General features: G+C 45.1%; 1 protein-coding gene across 3 annotated transcripts in view; it reads left to right on the forward strand.

Moving 5' to 3' along the window:
• The first annotated feature begins 355 nt into the window (after positions 1-355).
• The window catches only part of Orct (Organic cation transporter), a 32,009-nt gene continuing 14,806 nt past the window's right edge, over positions 356-17,558 (forward strand). Inside the window, exons 1-4 of one of the 3 annotated variants that reach the window (XM_069315805.1) lie at positions 356-707; positions 12,356-12,717; positions 14,336-14,452; positions 16,306-16,411. In XM_069315805.1, coding sequence (XP_069171906.1) covers positions 12,581-12,717; positions 14,336-14,452; positions 16,306-16,411 — 360 coding nt within the window. In that variant the 5' untranslated portion in view covers positions 356-707; positions 12,356-12,580. The remainder of the gene's footprint in view (positions 708-12,355; positions 12,718-14,335; positions 14,453-16,305; positions 16,412-17,558) is intronic. The other 2 variants (XM_069315807.1, XM_069315808.1) reach the window with 2 other exon arrangements.

Consider the following 17,558-nt stretch of genomic DNA (forward strand, 5'->3'; position numbering starts at 1 on the left):
AGCATATATACATTTTCTTCTGTCCTCCATGGACAGGGTTAGAGAAGTGTTAAACATATAGTTCAAGGGTTTATTGAACACTCAACCACAGAAGGTGATTCGGTGCTTTTGAAAGAAACTCTGCCCATTGTTTCTCGCCGGCGCGCGGGATCGAACCCGCGCCACAGAATTACGAGTCCTACGCGCTATCCACCAGGCCCCACATGTGTGTGCGTGCGTGAGTGTGTGTGCGTGTGTGAGAGTGTGTGTGCGTGCGTGAGAGTGTGTGTGCGTGCGTGAGAGTGTGTGCGTGCGTGAGTGTGTGCGTGCGTGAGAGTGTGTGTGTGTGTGTGGAGAGAGGCAGCCAGTCAACGTGCTCCAGCAACTCCACGTCTCAACATTGATTTCTTTCTCCCGCCCTGCTCCATTGATTAGTTATTATAACTACACTGCCTCCAAACCCTTAAGGAATGCTATAACGAAATATGAACACAATTGTTTTCGTGAGAAAGCAGGAAAATTGTAATTTATAAACGTAATTATTAGGTTGGGAGAGTACGGAGCATGCGCGGCGATGATGAGAGGTGAGAGAGTGAGAGACCTTTGCTGCTGTTTTCCCAGGCAGTGTGTTTGTGGCAGTGGTGAGTGAGGCAGTGTGGCACCCGGCGTCTCCCGCCCACTCTCACTGGCACTCCCCGGCTCCTGGCACCCTGCAGGTGTGTTTTAAGGTGAGTGTTGTGGTGGCGGAGGGTCAGGCTGGGTGGAGACGGGGCGGCAGGCAGCCTAAATTTTAAATTTAAAAATTATAGTCTATAGTCACCCTATATAGCCTATAGTCACCCACCCTGGACTTTGACCACTACATTATATACCTTCCTCTACCACTGCTACGGATCCCTCCATGCTCAACATTTAAAAAAGTCCCCATGGCGTGGTGATAAAGCACTCGCAAGCGCTTTGGCCGGGGTTTGTATCTTGGCCGGGGATGATTGACTGGGCGTTAATCCTTACCCATAGCCTCTTGTTCACCCAGCAGTGAATGGGTACCTGGTTGTTAAAAGATTTGACGGGTCGTATTCTGGGGGAAATTTAGGATTAAGGACCTGCCCGAAACGCTACGCGTGCTAATGGATATACAAGAATGTAACAACTCTTGGATAAATTAAATAAAATTAAAAACCTGACCTTCATATAATGAGTTTATGTTAGTTATTCTTCAAATCGTTTTCTCATAATTTTAATTTTATGTTATATCTTTTACAAATATATAAGTCTCGCCGCTCTAATTGGAAGCTATAATCAAGTTTTTTTTTTCTATGGCTGTGTTACCTGTTTACTCCAGCCATCAGGGTAATTATTTTTTTTTATAAATCATTGACAAAACTTCTAAATTTAATTTATACAGTACAATAGCATATATACATTATCTTCTGTCCTCCATAGACAGGGTCAGAGATCTGTTAAACATATAGTTCAGTGATTTATTGAACAATCAACCACAGAAGGTGATTGTAGTGCTTATAAAATGCTAATCTAACCTACATACATAAATACATAGATTTACGTCTGTCCTACATAAACGGTGTTCGATGTGTCTTTTTACATAGTGTCTCCTTAATTTGGGTTTATTTATAAAGGTGAAATGCAGTTCTGACCAGGTTCCACATATTCTGTATACACACATTCATACATACACATACATACATATACATACTATATATATATATATATATATATATATATATATATATATATATATATATATATATATATATATATATATATATATACACTTATACACATATACACGGGACCTGACGGCTGGGAGGACAGCGCTCGGGATTCGTAGTTCTAGGGTCCGGGGGATCGATCCCCGGTGAGGGCGGACACAAATAGGCAGAGTTTCTTTCATTCTGATGTTCCTGTTCACCTAACAGCAAATACCTACCTGGGAGTTAGACAGCTGATACTGGCTGCTTCCTGTGTGTGTGTAAAAAAGAAAAAAATCAGTTGACTGACAGTTGAGAGGCGGGCCCAAAGAGCCAGAGCTCAACCCCCGAGTTCACATACACATATACATTTATGTCTCTACTACTTTGACAGGATAAGATAGCTGCTATAGAAACTAGTGTGTTATTAAGCACTTAATCACCGAAGGTGATTAAGGTACTTTTACAAGCTCAGGTTATAGGTACATCACAAACATTTTATAACTAATGCATTACGTAGTCAATCTTGGGTCCAAGTCCAATATATCATCAAGTGTTCCAGTATTCATATAGAAGTTACGCAGTTCAGCATAACTCAGCCCAGGAGGGCGAAAGTCAGTCAATATAGGACATTCTACAATATAATGTTCAAGGGAGTGCATGTTTTCTCTTTCAGAAAGTTGACACCTGGTGTATTGGACACTTTCAGAAAGTTGACACCTGGTGTATTGGACACTTTCAGAAAGTTGACACCTGGTGTATTGGACACTTTCAGAAAGTTGACACCTGGTGTATTGGACACTTTCAGAAAGTTGACACCTGGTGTATTGGACACTTTCAGAAAGTTGACACCTGGTGTATTGGACACTTTCACAAAGTTGACACTTGGTGTATTGGACACTTTCACAAAGTTGACACTTGGTGTATTGGACACTTTCACAAAGTTGACACTTGGTGTATTGGACACTTTCACAAAGCTGACACTTGGTGTATTGGACACTTTCACAAAGTTGACACTTGGTGTATTGGACATTTGGGTTATGAGAGAGCTGCCAGATAGGTCTATATCCCAGGAGAATTCTGGTCACTATAACATCACATGGCCGAGGTCTGACTCCGTGTTAGCCCACTTTCTTACGTAAGTAATGTACTGTAATGCTATGTAAACTAACTCACTTCTTAATGTACAACCATTCGTGAATAAAATTTTAGCTTGATATGATTTACTGTACTCACTAATGACACTAACACACTCACCCCTGCTACACGACACTCTCACCCCTGCTACACGACACTCTCACCCCTGTGGTGTAGTCTGGAGATGATATCACAAGAACTGTGTGGGTGTAGTGAGTGGATGATAACACAAATACTGTGTGGGTGTAGTCTGGGGATGATAACATAAGTACTGTGTGGGTGTAGTCTGGGGATGATAACACAAGTACTGTGTGGGTGTAGTCTGGGGATGATAACATAAGTACTGTGTGGGTGTAGTCTGGGGATGATAACACAAGTACTGTGTGGGTGTAGTCTGGGGATGATAACACAAGTACTGTGTGGGTGTAGTCTGGGGATGATAACACAAGTAGTGTGGGTGTAGTCTGGGGATGATAACACAAGTACTGTGTGGGTGTAGTCTTGGATGATAACACAAGTACTGTGTGGGTGTAGTCTGGGGATGATAACACAAGTACTGTGTGGGTGTAGTCTGGGGATGATAACACAAGTACTGTGTGGGTGTAGTCTGGGGATGATACCACAAGTACTGTGTGGGTGTAGTCTGAGGATGATAACACAAGTACTGTGTGGGTGTAGTCTGGGATGATAACACAAGTACTGTGTGGATGTAGTCTTGGGGATGATAACATAATACCATTCGTGTCGTCAGCTCTTGCGTGTATCTAATCTTATCGCCAAATCGTTTAGTGAATCGCAGAGCTCCAAGCTGGGAAACAATGGGAAACATAATTGTGATTACTATCGCCACTATTCACGGTGTTATCACCAAGTTCTCTGCGTGTTGTTGTCAATCAATACGTCAACTATTTTCATGATGAGCGGCATCTTTTATCTTAAGCGTTGACAGGAAAGCGATTGTTCCGGGTTCCTGTCCGAAACGTTGTGCATGCTACTGGCTTTTCAAGAATGTAAGAATATAAATAAAAAATATATATATAAACATATAAATATTATATATAAATAAATAAAAAAGTTGAGGTGGTAGGCGTTCTCTCATGCTGATGCTCACAATAACATTGTACAAGTAGGTAATAATATTTCCCTGGTTAGTGTAAAGTCTGTAAATGAAGTTGTAATATCCCTGAGACATTCTTTAATATTACTTTTACTGAGTCTGCATTACATAAATATATGTCCGATATTTTCATATTTCAACATCATCTATTTGGCCAGTGGAATTATCTCACATAACATTGTGTTAATATATATATATATATGAAAGTGCAAACCTGTAATGACTGTCCAGTTTCTTCATGGCTTTCATAGGGCTTCCAGCGCTAGGCTTCTAACAGAGCTTCCAAGGCCTCTCTCTCTACTATATATATATATATATATATATATATATATATATATATATATATATATATATATATATATATATATATATATATATATATATATATATATATATATATGCAACAATGATCACAAAAACACTGATCCAAGTATGCAGAATAACCACACATGAAAAATAGAAAATGCTTAACGCGTTTGCGTTAAGCATTTTCGCGTTAAGCATTTTCTATTTTTCATTTGGTTATTCTGCATATATATATATATATATATATATATATATATATATATATATATATATATATATATATATATATATATATATATATATATGGACTACAAGGTCGGTCTGGGTTGGTGAAGGCAGAATATGTAAACCGCATACGATATAATGTCATCATATTGACATGTTGTCTGTGTAAACCACGATTCCAGAAAGTGCTTAAAATAATTATTCCTGGTTGACGAACTTAAACTGTCAAATCAGCCATAGGCTTGCGTCAGTCTGCTGCGCTAAGAGTTCTTCAACTAATATAAAAACATTGAACAAGCGTATGCATGTGCCTTAAGAAACTGGAGGAGTCAGCACCAACTGATAGGACAAAGCCACATTTGGTTACATTTAATTTCATTCCAGTCACAATAATGAGGATATAAATAGCTTTCTTAATGCATTCTCTTCCCCTGCTTCAAACACTTATGTTGATATTGGGATGTTGCGCTTAGTCTTTCTTGTGTGAACACTGATCTAAAGTATTCATTCATTGGCTGCCTTTTTATCATCAATTATAACTTGCTTGGTCTTTTCTTTTAAGAGTCCTACCGAATCTATTATCTTCGGTTTACTTTATGTAGGCATTAACACTACGGATCTTTCTTAATGTTGCGAGAAAGTTTTCAGTCACAGTTCCTTATGGCTGATCTGGTTTTATGAATAACTGAATGTAATTACTGCACTTATCTCGTAATCTATGTAATCGCTGGTGGACTTATTTGAGTTTTATTTGTTGTTGCCGCTGGAACCGGCTAGTTTATTGTGCACCCCATACTCATCCTGTGAGCGGTAGTTTATTGTGCACCCCATACTCATCCTGTGAGCGGTAGTTTATTGTACTCAGCTAGTTGTGCTTGCGGGGATTGAGCTCTGGCTCTTTGGTCCCGCCTCTCAACTGTCAGTCAACTGGTGTACAGGTTCCTGAGCCTAGTAGGCTCTATCAGTATCTATATCTACATATGAAACTGTATGGAGTCAGCCTCCATCACATCACTACCTAATGCATTCCATTTGTTAACTACTCTGACACTGAAAAAGTTCTTTCTAATGTCTCTGTGACTCATTTGGGTACTAAGTTTCCACCTGTGTCCTTTGTTCGTGTTCTACCCGTGTTAAAGAGTTTGTCTTTGTCCACCCTGTCAATTCCCCGAGAATTTTGTAGGTGGTTATCATGTCTCGCCTTACTCTTCTGTCTTCCAGGGACGTGAGTTTCAGCTCCTTTAGCCTTTCCTCGTAGCTCATACCTCTCAGTTCCGGGACGAGCCTGGTGGCATACCCCTGAATCTTCTCTAACTTTGTCTTGTGTTTAACTGCATGTTAAACATATTGCATGTTGACTGTCTGCATGTATGTAAACAGACATGTCAGACTGCATGTGTGATCTCTCAAGAGATAGGCTTTGTATTTTGATGAAGATCGAGTTCCTAGTAGCGTTTGCTGTAGAATGGATACTTGTAGCTGTGCTAAGGATAAAATGATGTTGGAAGCGTGGCAAGTCTCTGGGTACATGAGTTCACTCTCACTACTCTTAATATGAGCTCTTATGGACGAATTCTATCTTAGATTATAGATCAGGGACTCTCCGATTATCTAGGGAGTGATTACAGGTAATTTAACAAGTAATGTTTTTGCGGTAGTGTCCACCGAGACTGGCCTCAAACACTGCCTGCACACGTGCATCGCCTCATTGTCAACAAAGAAAGATCAGGTACTGGGCGCTTCTGCTCCACCGGCGTCGCCCCGCTCCACTCCAGTCAAGGTGCCGTCAAAGATTATAGATTGATTATTTTCATTATTTAGACTGATTATTGTGATAAAGTTTATCTACTCGCTAAATACTTAGTGGACTTAATGATTATTGACAATACTTGATAGTACAATTTGTTCTTTATTAAGGATTTTGAAAATACGTCACTGGAAGCCATTATTTTGTTCCAACAATATTTTGATTATCTGGAAGCTTCTAGTCTTGAGATCACATGTACAATGTTATATAGGTATTGAGCTCAATGGTGTACTTGACCAAATGGTCATGTTGGCTTTTAATATAGATACTGATCAGTATCATCCGTAAAATCATCATCAGTAGATCAGTAGATATATGATTCTGATGTAAAATATTAATATAGTATGGAAATATTTCATTCCCTAGATGATAATATTGATATAGCGAGTGGAATTTTCCACGTGGCAGGTAGATCGCTGAAGTGCTGACTAAGCCCTGGAAATTGATTTAGAAACAAATTTGTATTTCTTCCTTTTAAACGATAAATCTTGGGCGTGTAGCAACTAAAATCAAAGATAGTTACTTATAATTACTGGCCAAAGACGAGATAAAGTGGCCTCTAAAAGACAGATGACTCACTGCAACTCGTAATATCAATGTTACTTTACATATTTCGTGTTGGCAATTCAGTTTGCAAAAATCAACAAGAGATCAGCTTCCTTTTTTAGGAATTAAAATTTAATGCCACTCTCCATAGTGTACAACAAATCACTGGTAACAGGTGAACTGCCAAAAACTTGGAAGACGGCCTATGTTGCTCCAATATATAAGAAGAGTGATCGGCAGGAAGCACTGAACTACAGGCCAGTGTCCCTAACTTGCATTCCATGCAAGCTGATAGAGAAGATTGTGCGAAAAAAGCTAGTAGAACATCTGGAGCGAAAGAACTGTGTAACACAACATCAGCATGGGTTCAGAGATGGCAGATCATGCCTAACAGGTTTAACTGAGTTCTATGACCAGGCAACAAAAATTAAACAAGTCAGAGGGGGCTGGGCAGACTGCATATTTTTGAACTGGCAGAAAGCCTTTGACACAGTACCACATAAGGGCACAAACTGGAGATGCAGGCAGGAGTGAAAGGGAAGGTACTCCACTGGATAAGGGAGTATCTAAGCAACAGGACAGCGAGTCACTGTGAGGGGTGAGGTCTCGGAGTGGAGGGGAGTCACCAGTGGAGTCCCACAGGGTTCAGTCCTTGGACTTATACTATTTCTGATATACGTAAATGATCTCCCAGAAGGAATTGACTCGTTCCTCTCAATGTTTGCTGATGATGCAAAAATTATGAGGAGGATCGAGACAGGAAGATAGTATGAGGTTACAAGATAACCTAGACAAACTGAAGGAATGGTCCAACAAATGGCTACTAAAGTTCAACCCAAGTAAATGTAAGGTAATGAAACTTGGAGGAGGAACTAGGAGACCAGACACTGGATACCGAATGGGAGGTGAATTCCTTCACGAAACGGACAGAGAGCAAGATTAAGGAGTTGATATCACGCCAAACTTGTCTCCTGAAGCCCACATCAAAAGAATAACATCAGCGGCCTATGCGAGTCTGGCTAACATCAGAACTGCGTTCAGGAACCTGTGTAAGGAATCCTTCAGAACCTTGTATACCACATATATAAGACCAATCCTGGAGTATGCAGCCCTAGCATGGATCCCGTATCTTGTCAAGCAGAAGACGAAGCTGGAAAAAGTTCAGAGGTATGCCACTAGGCTAGTCCCAGAACTAAGAGTCATGAGTTACGAGGACAGGCTACGTGAACTGCACCTCACGTCGCTGGAAGACAACTGTACACTTGTTAAGACAGCAGTTACACGGTCAACGGACTCAATATTACATAAAGCGCTTCCCGCCAAACATAACAACAAAATGTAACACATAACATGAATAGAATGACTCACAGGCGCCAGCGTTGAGGTCAATCTGGTTTGTGGAGCTTTCTTCTTGTATACTTGTGGCTTCCTGGAGGACGACAACCTCCCTTCCAACCCCGCATGTCTGTACTGGTGAGGGACCGAGGCTCAGTATGTCTGTACTGGTGAGGGACCGAGGCCCAGTATGTCTGTACTGGTGAGGGACCGAGGCTCAGTATGTCTGTACTGGTGAGGGACCGAGGCCCAGTATGTCTGTACTGGTGAGGGACCGAGGCCCCGTATGTCTGTACTGGTGAGGGACCGAGGCCCAGTATGTCTGTACTGGTGAGGGACCGAGGCCCAGTATGTCTGTACTGGTGAGGGACCGAGGCCCCGTATGTCTGTACTGGTGAGGGACCGAGGCTCAGTATGTCTGTACTGGTGAGGGACCGAGGCTCAGTATGTCTGTACTGGTGAGGGACCGAGGCTCAGTATGTCTGTACTGGTGAGGGACCGAGGCCCAGTATGTCTGTACTGGTGAGGGACCGAGGCCCAGTATGTCTGTACTGGTGAGGGACCGAGGCCCCGTATGTCTGTACTGGTGAGGGACCGAGGCTCAGTATGTCTGTACTGGTGAGGGACCGAGGCTCAGTATGTCTGTACTGGTGAGGGACCGAGGCCCAGTATGTCTGTACTGGTGAGGGACCAAGGCCCAGTATGTCTGTACTGGTGAGGGACCGAGGCTCAGTATGTCTGTACTGGTGAGGGACCGAGGCTCAGTATGTCAGTACTGGTGAGGGACCGAGGCTCAGTATGTCTGTACTGGTGAGGGACCGAGGCCCCGTATGTCTGTACTGGTGAGGGACCGAGGCTCAGTATGTCTGTACTGGTGAGGGACCGAGGCTCAGTATGTCTGTACTGGTGAGGGACCGAGGCCCAGTATGTCTGTACTGGTGAGGGACCGAGGCCCAGTATGTCTGTACTGGTGAGGAACCGAGGCTCAGTATGTCTGTACTGGTGAGGGACCGAGGCTCAGTATGTCTGTACTGGTGAGGGACCGAGGCTCAGTATGTCTGTACTGGTGAGGGACCGAGGCCCCGTATGTCTGTACTGGTGAGGGACCGAGGCTCAGTATGTCTGTACTGGTGAGGGACCGAGGCTCAGTATGTCTGTACTGGTGAGGGACCGAGGCTCAGTATGTCTGTACTGGTGAGGGACCGAGGCCCAGTATGTCTGTACTGGTGAGGGACCGAGGCCCAGTATGTCTGTACTGGTGAGGGACCGAGGCTCAGTATGTCTGTACTGGTGAGGGACCGAGGCTCAGTATGTCTGTACTGGTGAGGGACCGAGGCTCAGTATGTCTGTACTGGTGAGGGACCGAGGCCCCGTATGTCTGTACTGGTGAGGGACCGAGGCTCAGTATGTCTGTACAGGTGAGGGACCGAGGCTCAGTATGTCTGTACTGGTGAGGGACCGAGGCTCAGTATGTCTGTACTGGTGAGGGACCGAGGCCCAGTATGTCTGTACTGGTGAGGGACCGAGGCCCAGTATGTCTGTACTGGTGAGGGACCGAGGCCCCGTATGTCTGTACTGGTGAGGGACCGAGGCTCAGTATGTCTGTACTGGTGAGGGACCGAGGCTCAGTATGTCTGTACTGGTGAGGGACCGAGGCCCAGTATGTCTGTACTGGTGAGGGACCGAGGCCCAGTATGTCTGTACTGGTGAGGGACCGAGGCTCAGTATGTCTGTACTGGTGAGGGACCGAGGCCCAGTATGTCTGTACTGGTGAGGGACCGAGGCCCAGAATGTCTGTACTGGTGAGGGACCGAGGCCCAGTATGTCTGTACTGGTGAGGGACCGAGGCTCAGTATGTCTGTACTGGTGAGGGACCGAGGCCCAGTATGTCTGTACTGGTGAGGGACCGAGGCTCAGTATGTCTGTACTGGTGAGGGACCGAGGCCCAGTATGTCTGTACTGGTGAGGGACCGAGGCTCAGTATGTCTGTACTGGTGAGGGACCGAGGCCCCGTATGTCTGTACTGGTGAGGGACCGAGGCTCAGTATGTCTGTACTGGTGAGGGACCGAGGCTCAGTATGTCTGTACTGGTGAGGGACCGAGGCCCAGTATGTCTGTACTGGTGAGGGACCGAGGCCCAGTATGTCTGTACTGGTGAGGGACCGAGGCCCCGTATGTCTGTACTGGTGAGGGACCGAGGCCCAGTATGTCTGTACTGGTGAGGGACCGAGGCTCAGTATGTCTGTACTGGTGAGGGACCGAGGCCCAGTATGTCTGTACTGGTGAGGGACCGAGGCTCAGTATGTCTGTACTGGTGAGGGACCGAGGCCCAGTATGTCTGTACTGGTGAGGGACCGAGGCTCAGTATGTCTGTACTGGTGAGGGACCGAGGCCCAGTATGTCTGTACTGGTGAGGGACCGAGGCTCAGTATGTCTGTACTGGTGAGGGACCGAGGCCCCGTATGTCTGTACTGGTGAGGGACCGAGGCTCAGTATGTCTGTACTGGTGAGGGACCGAGGCCCCGTATGTCTGTACTGGTGAGGGACCGAGGCTCAGTATGTCTGTACTGGTGAGGGACCGAGGCTCAGTATGTCTGTACTGGTGAGGGACCGAGGCCCCGTATGTCTGTACTGGTGAGGGACCGAGGCCCAGTATGTCTGTACTGGTGAGGGACCGAGGCTCAGTATGTCTGTACTGGTGAGGGACCGAGGCCCAGTATGTCTGTACTGGTGAGGGACCGAGGCTCAGTATGTCTGTACTGGTGAGGGACCGAGGCTCAGTATGTCTGTACTGGTGAGGGACCGAGGCCCAGTATGTCTGTACTGGTGAGGGACCGAGGCCCAGTATGTCTGTACTGGTGAGGGACCGAGGCTCAGTATGTCTGTACTGGTGAGGGACCGAGGCCCAGTATGTCTGTACTGGTGAGGGACCGAGGCTCAGTATGTCTGTACTGGTGAGGGACCGAGGCCCAGTATGTCTGTACTGGTGAGGGACCGAGGCTCAGTATGTCTGTACTGGTGAGGGACCGAGGCCCAGTATGTCTGTACTGGTGAGGGACCGAGGCCCAGTATGTCTGTACTGGTGAGGGACCGAGGCCCAGTATGTCTGTAGTAATAAGAAAGTGATGATACGGAGGGGAAGGGGTGGGGGGGGGTATCTTGTAGGAGCCAATACTATCTATATATACTTTTAGGCATGACACACTGGGCAGGGGCAGGTGCCAGCGGCAGGGGGGGAAGGTGTCATCGGGCAGGGTGCCAGGGGCAGGGTGCCAGGGAGTAAGGACAGGGTGCCAGGGGCAGGGGTCATCGTGTAGGGTGACAGGAAGGAGGGTGTCGGCGGACAAAGGGTTGTGTGTTAGAGTGTTATGGTGTAGTGGACGGGTACTAGTATGAGAACTACATGTAGTGACACCACCACCAAACAACCCCAAGACAGTGTGACACTATAACTGCCAGAGTTAGGCTGGGGTATCACTACCTTGGGAGGTAACTGCAGGTAATGACTCTCCCTCACCAGTGAGCAGCGCTCAGTGAGGAACAACTTGACCACACACACTTCTAATGCCACGTGATATCTGGAGCATGAGTGTAACTACTGCACTCACTTATGGATATTAAATGTTCTCATACTCTACCCAAAGTTTGTCAGTGCAGACTCAACTCGCATCCATTGTTTTGGTCAAGTTCCAGTATGTTTATTGAGACAAGAAAATACAACTCAAAGGGATAGAGTTGTAACGGGGGGGGAGGAGGGAAATAGCTCTCTCTAGTCCATTATTCCACCCCCAGTTAACTAACGAGGCCGTAGGAAACAGCTATTTGTAATAGAATAGTTTTATAATAGAAATAAACAAGTGTTTACTAACCAATGTGTGTTCAGGGCGGCCTTAAGAACCTCAACTTAAGAATTAAAGAACAGCGTAGACATGATAACGACGTACAAACTTCTAAAGGGAGCAGACCAAGCTTATGAAGAAACAATGTTCGAAACAGAACAGCAGAACGAAGAGAAACACACAATGACGACGAGTGAACAGTTATTGCATTAAATTACTGAAGGTTTGAAAGGCAGAGGCTTAGACAGGAGCTAAAGCTCGACTCTGCCAATCACATGTAGGTGAGTACACACACACACAGGTAGCAGTATACTCACAAGGTGTGTAAACAACGTGTACATCTTCCTCCCAACAGGTATACCTCACACATGAACGGTACAGTCAAGGAAGAAGTATACCAACGTGTCATCAGATGATACACAGCGCCTCCTCATGTGTCGTCGCCAGCTGATACGTAATTACTCGGTGATACATGAACAATGAACTGAAGTAGATTTAAAAGTGTGGAATTGTGTACAAGATAGTGTCAATAGTGTGAGAGAGAGATTAAGAGTTGTGTTGAGGAGGAAGAGGCGCCATCATGGAACAGCTACTGGAGCATATCGGGGAGTTCGGAGTGTACCAGCGGCGACTCTTCCTCTTGCTCTCACTCCCAACCATCGTTGTCTCCATGCAGAAGTTGGCCTGGGTCTTCCTTGGCGCCCGCGTTGACCACAGGTCAGTACACACCTGTCTTCTGCACTCCCACACCCGTCCACTACACTCACACACCCGCGTCAACCATATATTAGTATATTTTGGTAGCACTCTTGTAAACATATATTGTTAAATGTGACCGAAAGGGTAAGATTGATGATTCTAACACTAATCTTCTCAATATTTCTTATGTTTTTTCTTCACTATCGAGGGAAGTTGAAAAATTAACTCTAGAAAGTTCATTTTCACACTATATTATAGTCTGACGCCTAGGGATGCGTTTCGCAAGGCACTCCTTACATTTCCAAAGACATTTTTTTCACGCTCTGCCAAACCGTAAAAAGGTGAGGTGGTTCGGGACGTGATTGAGATGAACAAGTGGATGAATGGCATAATAGGTATTAATTGGCCATTAAATCCCTGTATTCTTGCTGCTACTGTCTCTGTGTTAGTTCGGGGTCTTGAGGTGGGTGGAATGTAATTGTGTTAACTGGTTGTTGATTACTGGTGTTGACTTTTTGATGTGTAGCGCCTCGCTGATGTCCAGTCTTCAGTTGTCGTTAACCTGTCGATAATTTCAGTGTTGCTAGTTAAGATGTCTCTGGTGATGGTCTGGTTATGTGTGGAGGTTATATGTTCCTTGATGGCGCCCTGTTGGTTATGCATTGTTAGTCGCCTGGAAAGAGACGTTGTTGTTTTGCCTATATACTGAGTTCTTTGGGGCTGACAGTCCCCAAGTGGGCATTTAAAGGCATAGACGACGTTGGTCTCCTTCAAAGCGTTCTTCTTCGTGTCTGGGGAGTTTTTCATGAGAAGCTTGGCCGTTTTTTTGGTTCTATAATTATCAATTGTATTTTCTGTTTTTTGTCTGTAGGGATGACGTTCCTATCAACAATATTTTTCAGGACCCTTTCCTCCGTTTTATGAGCCGTCGTAAAGAAATTCCTATAAAATAGTCTAATAGGGGGTACAATAGGGTGTTGTGTTGGTTGACTCTTCAAAAGTTGCATGGCGTTTCACTTTTCTTTTTATGATGTCTTCAACGAAACCGTTAGAGAAGCCGTTGTTGACTAGGACCTGCCTTACCCTACAGAGTTCTTCATCGACTTCTTTCCATCCTGAGCTGTGGCTGAGAGCACGGTCGACGTAAGCGTTGACAACACTCCTCTTGTACCTATCTGGGCAGTCACTATTGACATTGAGGCACACTCCTATGTTTGTTTCCTTGGTGTAGACTGCAGTATGGAAGCCTTCGCTCCTTTCCGTGACTGTTACATCCAGAAAGGGCAGCTTCCCATTATTCTCCATCTCGTACGTGAAACTCAACACACATAAGAAATATCGAAAAAATTCGTGTTAGAATTATCAATCTTATTTTTTCGGTCATATTAAACAACATATATATATATATATATATATATATATATATATATATATATATATATATATATATATATATATATATATATATATATATATATACACACACGACAGTAGCGTGTATTCAAACGTATGCCTAATGTATATATAAGTTGTAACTGCAATATTTTCCTTTGAATAGTGTTGATAAAGTCAAAGTGGCAGGTTAGAGGAAGAGTTGTGACAGATGTGTGTGTGTGTGTCTCCCCCTTGTGTGCAGGTGTCGTCTGTGGTGGGAGGACGACAACGCCACCTTCACCCTGGACGACGACGTGGCCAACGTCTCGCTGCCCTGGGACCCCCACCGTCAACACTACCACCAGTGTTACTTCTGGAGGTGGGTCTCTCTCTCTCATGTGTTGCTCTACCCTCTCACACCCTCCCCTGCCGAGGACACTCACTCTGCCACACTTTATCACACTCCTCTCTGGCAACACAACACCCACAAGCAGGGTGGTAGTGTGTGCCAGGGTGTACAACACAACAGATTGTGACATTGTTGTCAGTGTGACAGTCAAACCCTGACACGTGTTGCCAGCATGACAGTCCTGGTGACTTTCCTCTTCATAAGCACACACGTCCTAAATGATGTTGTAAACAACACCACATAAACAACGCCACTCATGGATGCTCGTCAACAAGTTCGCACAAAACACAATAATCACTAACTACATAGTATAATAATAATAATTCATTGTGTCGGGGGACAGGAAGCTAGGTTATATATATATAATACATGTTAGTCTTATACAGAAGCCTCCCTCCCTCCCCCCATCAGCATGCCGCCCCACAAGCTGCCTACTTATTTACCTATTTAAATCTATTTACTGCTGGGGTAGAGAAGAGCATGAGGTGAAAGGATACGCTCCCAAAAATTTCTGTGTCGCCCGGGATTCAAACCCGGAATTTCTCGATTGTGAGTCGAGAACTAATGTGACTATACTAACGGGACCTCTACAGAGACATATACATGTTGACCCTCTACAGACACATATTTTAGAAGAAAACACCTAAGTAATCACCATATATATATATATATATATATATATATATATATATATATATATATATATATATATATATATATATATATATATATATATACATACAGTTACACGATTCTTAGGGCAATCGACAAGACTGATAAAATGGAGAGACGTTGAGAATATGACAAGGAAGAGGATGTTAAGAGGCCGGGAGACATCCGGCCCGGATGATAAAGGAAGGTTGGTGAACACGGCCTGGCCTGCCGTGCCCTGGCCTGGCCTGCCGTGCCCTGGCCTGGCCTGCCGTGCCCTGGCCTGCCGTGCCCTGACCTGGCCTGCCGTGCCCTGGCCTGGCCTGCCGTGCCCTGGCTTGCCGTGCCCTTGGCTGGCCTAGACACACAGCAAACGGTAACAGTCAACAGTTACCACAACAGGAGGTACAACAGGCTGCAGGGGGGGGGGAGTGACTGTTGCAGGTCATACCTATAGTATGACCAGGGGGGGGGCGTAGTACACTCAGGTCAGGGTGTAGTATGTTGACCAGATCACACACTAGAAGGTGAAGGGACGACGACGTTTCGGTCCGTCCTGGACCATTCTCAAGTCGATTGAGAATGGTCCAGGACGGACCGAAACGTCGTCGTCCCTTCACCTTCTAGTGTGTGGTCTGGTCAACATACTTCAGCCACGTTATTGTGACTCATCGCCTGCACCAAGGTGTAGTACACCGCTCTCTCTATATAGTCACCGAGAAGTGCGGTATACTTATCGGTGTATATACGCTCAGGCATGGGAACCTTCCCTGTACATTCACTGAAATATCGGGTATATTAATCGGTGCATATACACCCATAGTCGGTTACACCTTTCTGTGTAAGTATACCGAGATATGAGGTACACATTTCTCTGTGTATAGACTGAGAAGTTGGGTATATCTCTGGGTGTATATATACTGAGATATGGGTACACCGTTCAGTGTGTGTATAGACTGAGCAAGGAGGTATACACCGCCCAGGTGAGTATAGCCACAGGGTTGGTGCAAGGCAGAACAGCTAAACCTATTGATTTTCTGGCAAATATTGATACGGCTCTCCCATGATCAATACGTTATACATTTGTCATGACCAATGAATGATAATGAGAACATTTAGTGCATAAGGTAGTGTGACGAGGAGGAAGATGAGGGCCAACTCTTGTGTTCCAGCGAGGTGTCGCTGGAGCCGCTGGGGCGACCCAACACCAGCCACGTCCAGCCTTGTGACGCCATGGTCTACGACACCTCAGAGTACCGCACCAGCGCTGTTATTGACGTGAGTCTTCACCGTCACCCGTTCCCTACACTGGCACCCTCTCACAGTGTTAGGGATCCTAGCTAGCGAGGCAGTGTGTTAGGGGATCCTAGCTAGCGAGGCAGTGTGTTAGGGATCCTAGCTAGCGAGGCAGTGTGTTAGGGTACCTAGCTAGCGAGGCAGTGTGTTAGGGTACCTAGCTAGCGAGGCAGTGTGTTAGGGTACCTAGCTAGCGAGGCAGTGTGTTAGGGTACCTAGCTAGCGAGGCAGTGTCAGGTACCTAGCTAGCGAGGCAGTTTCAGGTACCTAGCTAGTGAGGCAGTGTCAGGTACCTAGCTATATAGCGAGGCAGTGTCAGGTACCTAGCTAGTGAGGCAGTTTCAGGTACCTAGCTAGTGAGGCAGTTTCAGGTACCTAGCTAGTGAGGCAGTGTCAGGTACCTAGCTAGTGAGGCAGTGTCAGGTACCTAGCTAGTGAGGCAGTTTCAGGTACCTAGCTAGTGAGGCAGTGTCAGGTACCTAGCTAGTGAGGCAGTGTCAGGTACCTAGCTAGTCGTGTTGGCTCTCATAATAAACTAATATGGCCCATCACCAGCAAGATAATCCACATCAACCGAGAGTTTTCTCTAGAGGACCAACAGCAAGTACCAATCACACATGTAATACTGCCAATATAGGAGTTATCTAACACCTGTAACACTGCCAATATAGGAGTTATCTAACACCTGTAACACTGCCAATATAGGAGTTATCTAATACCTGTAACACTGCCAATATAGGAGTTATCTAACACCTGTAACACTGCCAATATATGAGTTATATAACACCTGTAACACTGCCAATATAGGAGTTATATAACACCTGTAACACTGCCAATATAGGAGTTATATAACACCTGTAATACTGCCAATATAGGAGTTATATAACACCTGTAATACTGCCAATATAGGAGTTATATAACACCTGTAATACTGCCAATATAGGAGTTATATAACACCTGTAATACTGCCAATATAGGAGTTATATAACACCTGTAATACTGCCAATATAGGAGTTATATAACACCTGTAATACTGCCAATATAGGAGTTATATAACACCTGTAACACTGTCAATATCAGAGTTGTACTGAAGGCCTCCAAAAGCCTCGCCTGATGCAGAACCAAGAGT

Source organism: Procambarus clarkii, chromosome 82, assembly GCF_040958095.1.
Source record: "Procambarus clarkii isolate CNS0578487 chromosome 82, FALCON_Pclarkii_2.0, whole genome shotgun sequence".
Taxonomy (NCBI): Eukaryota; Metazoa; Arthropoda; class Malacostraca; order Decapoda; family Cambaridae; genus Procambarus; species Procambarus clarkii.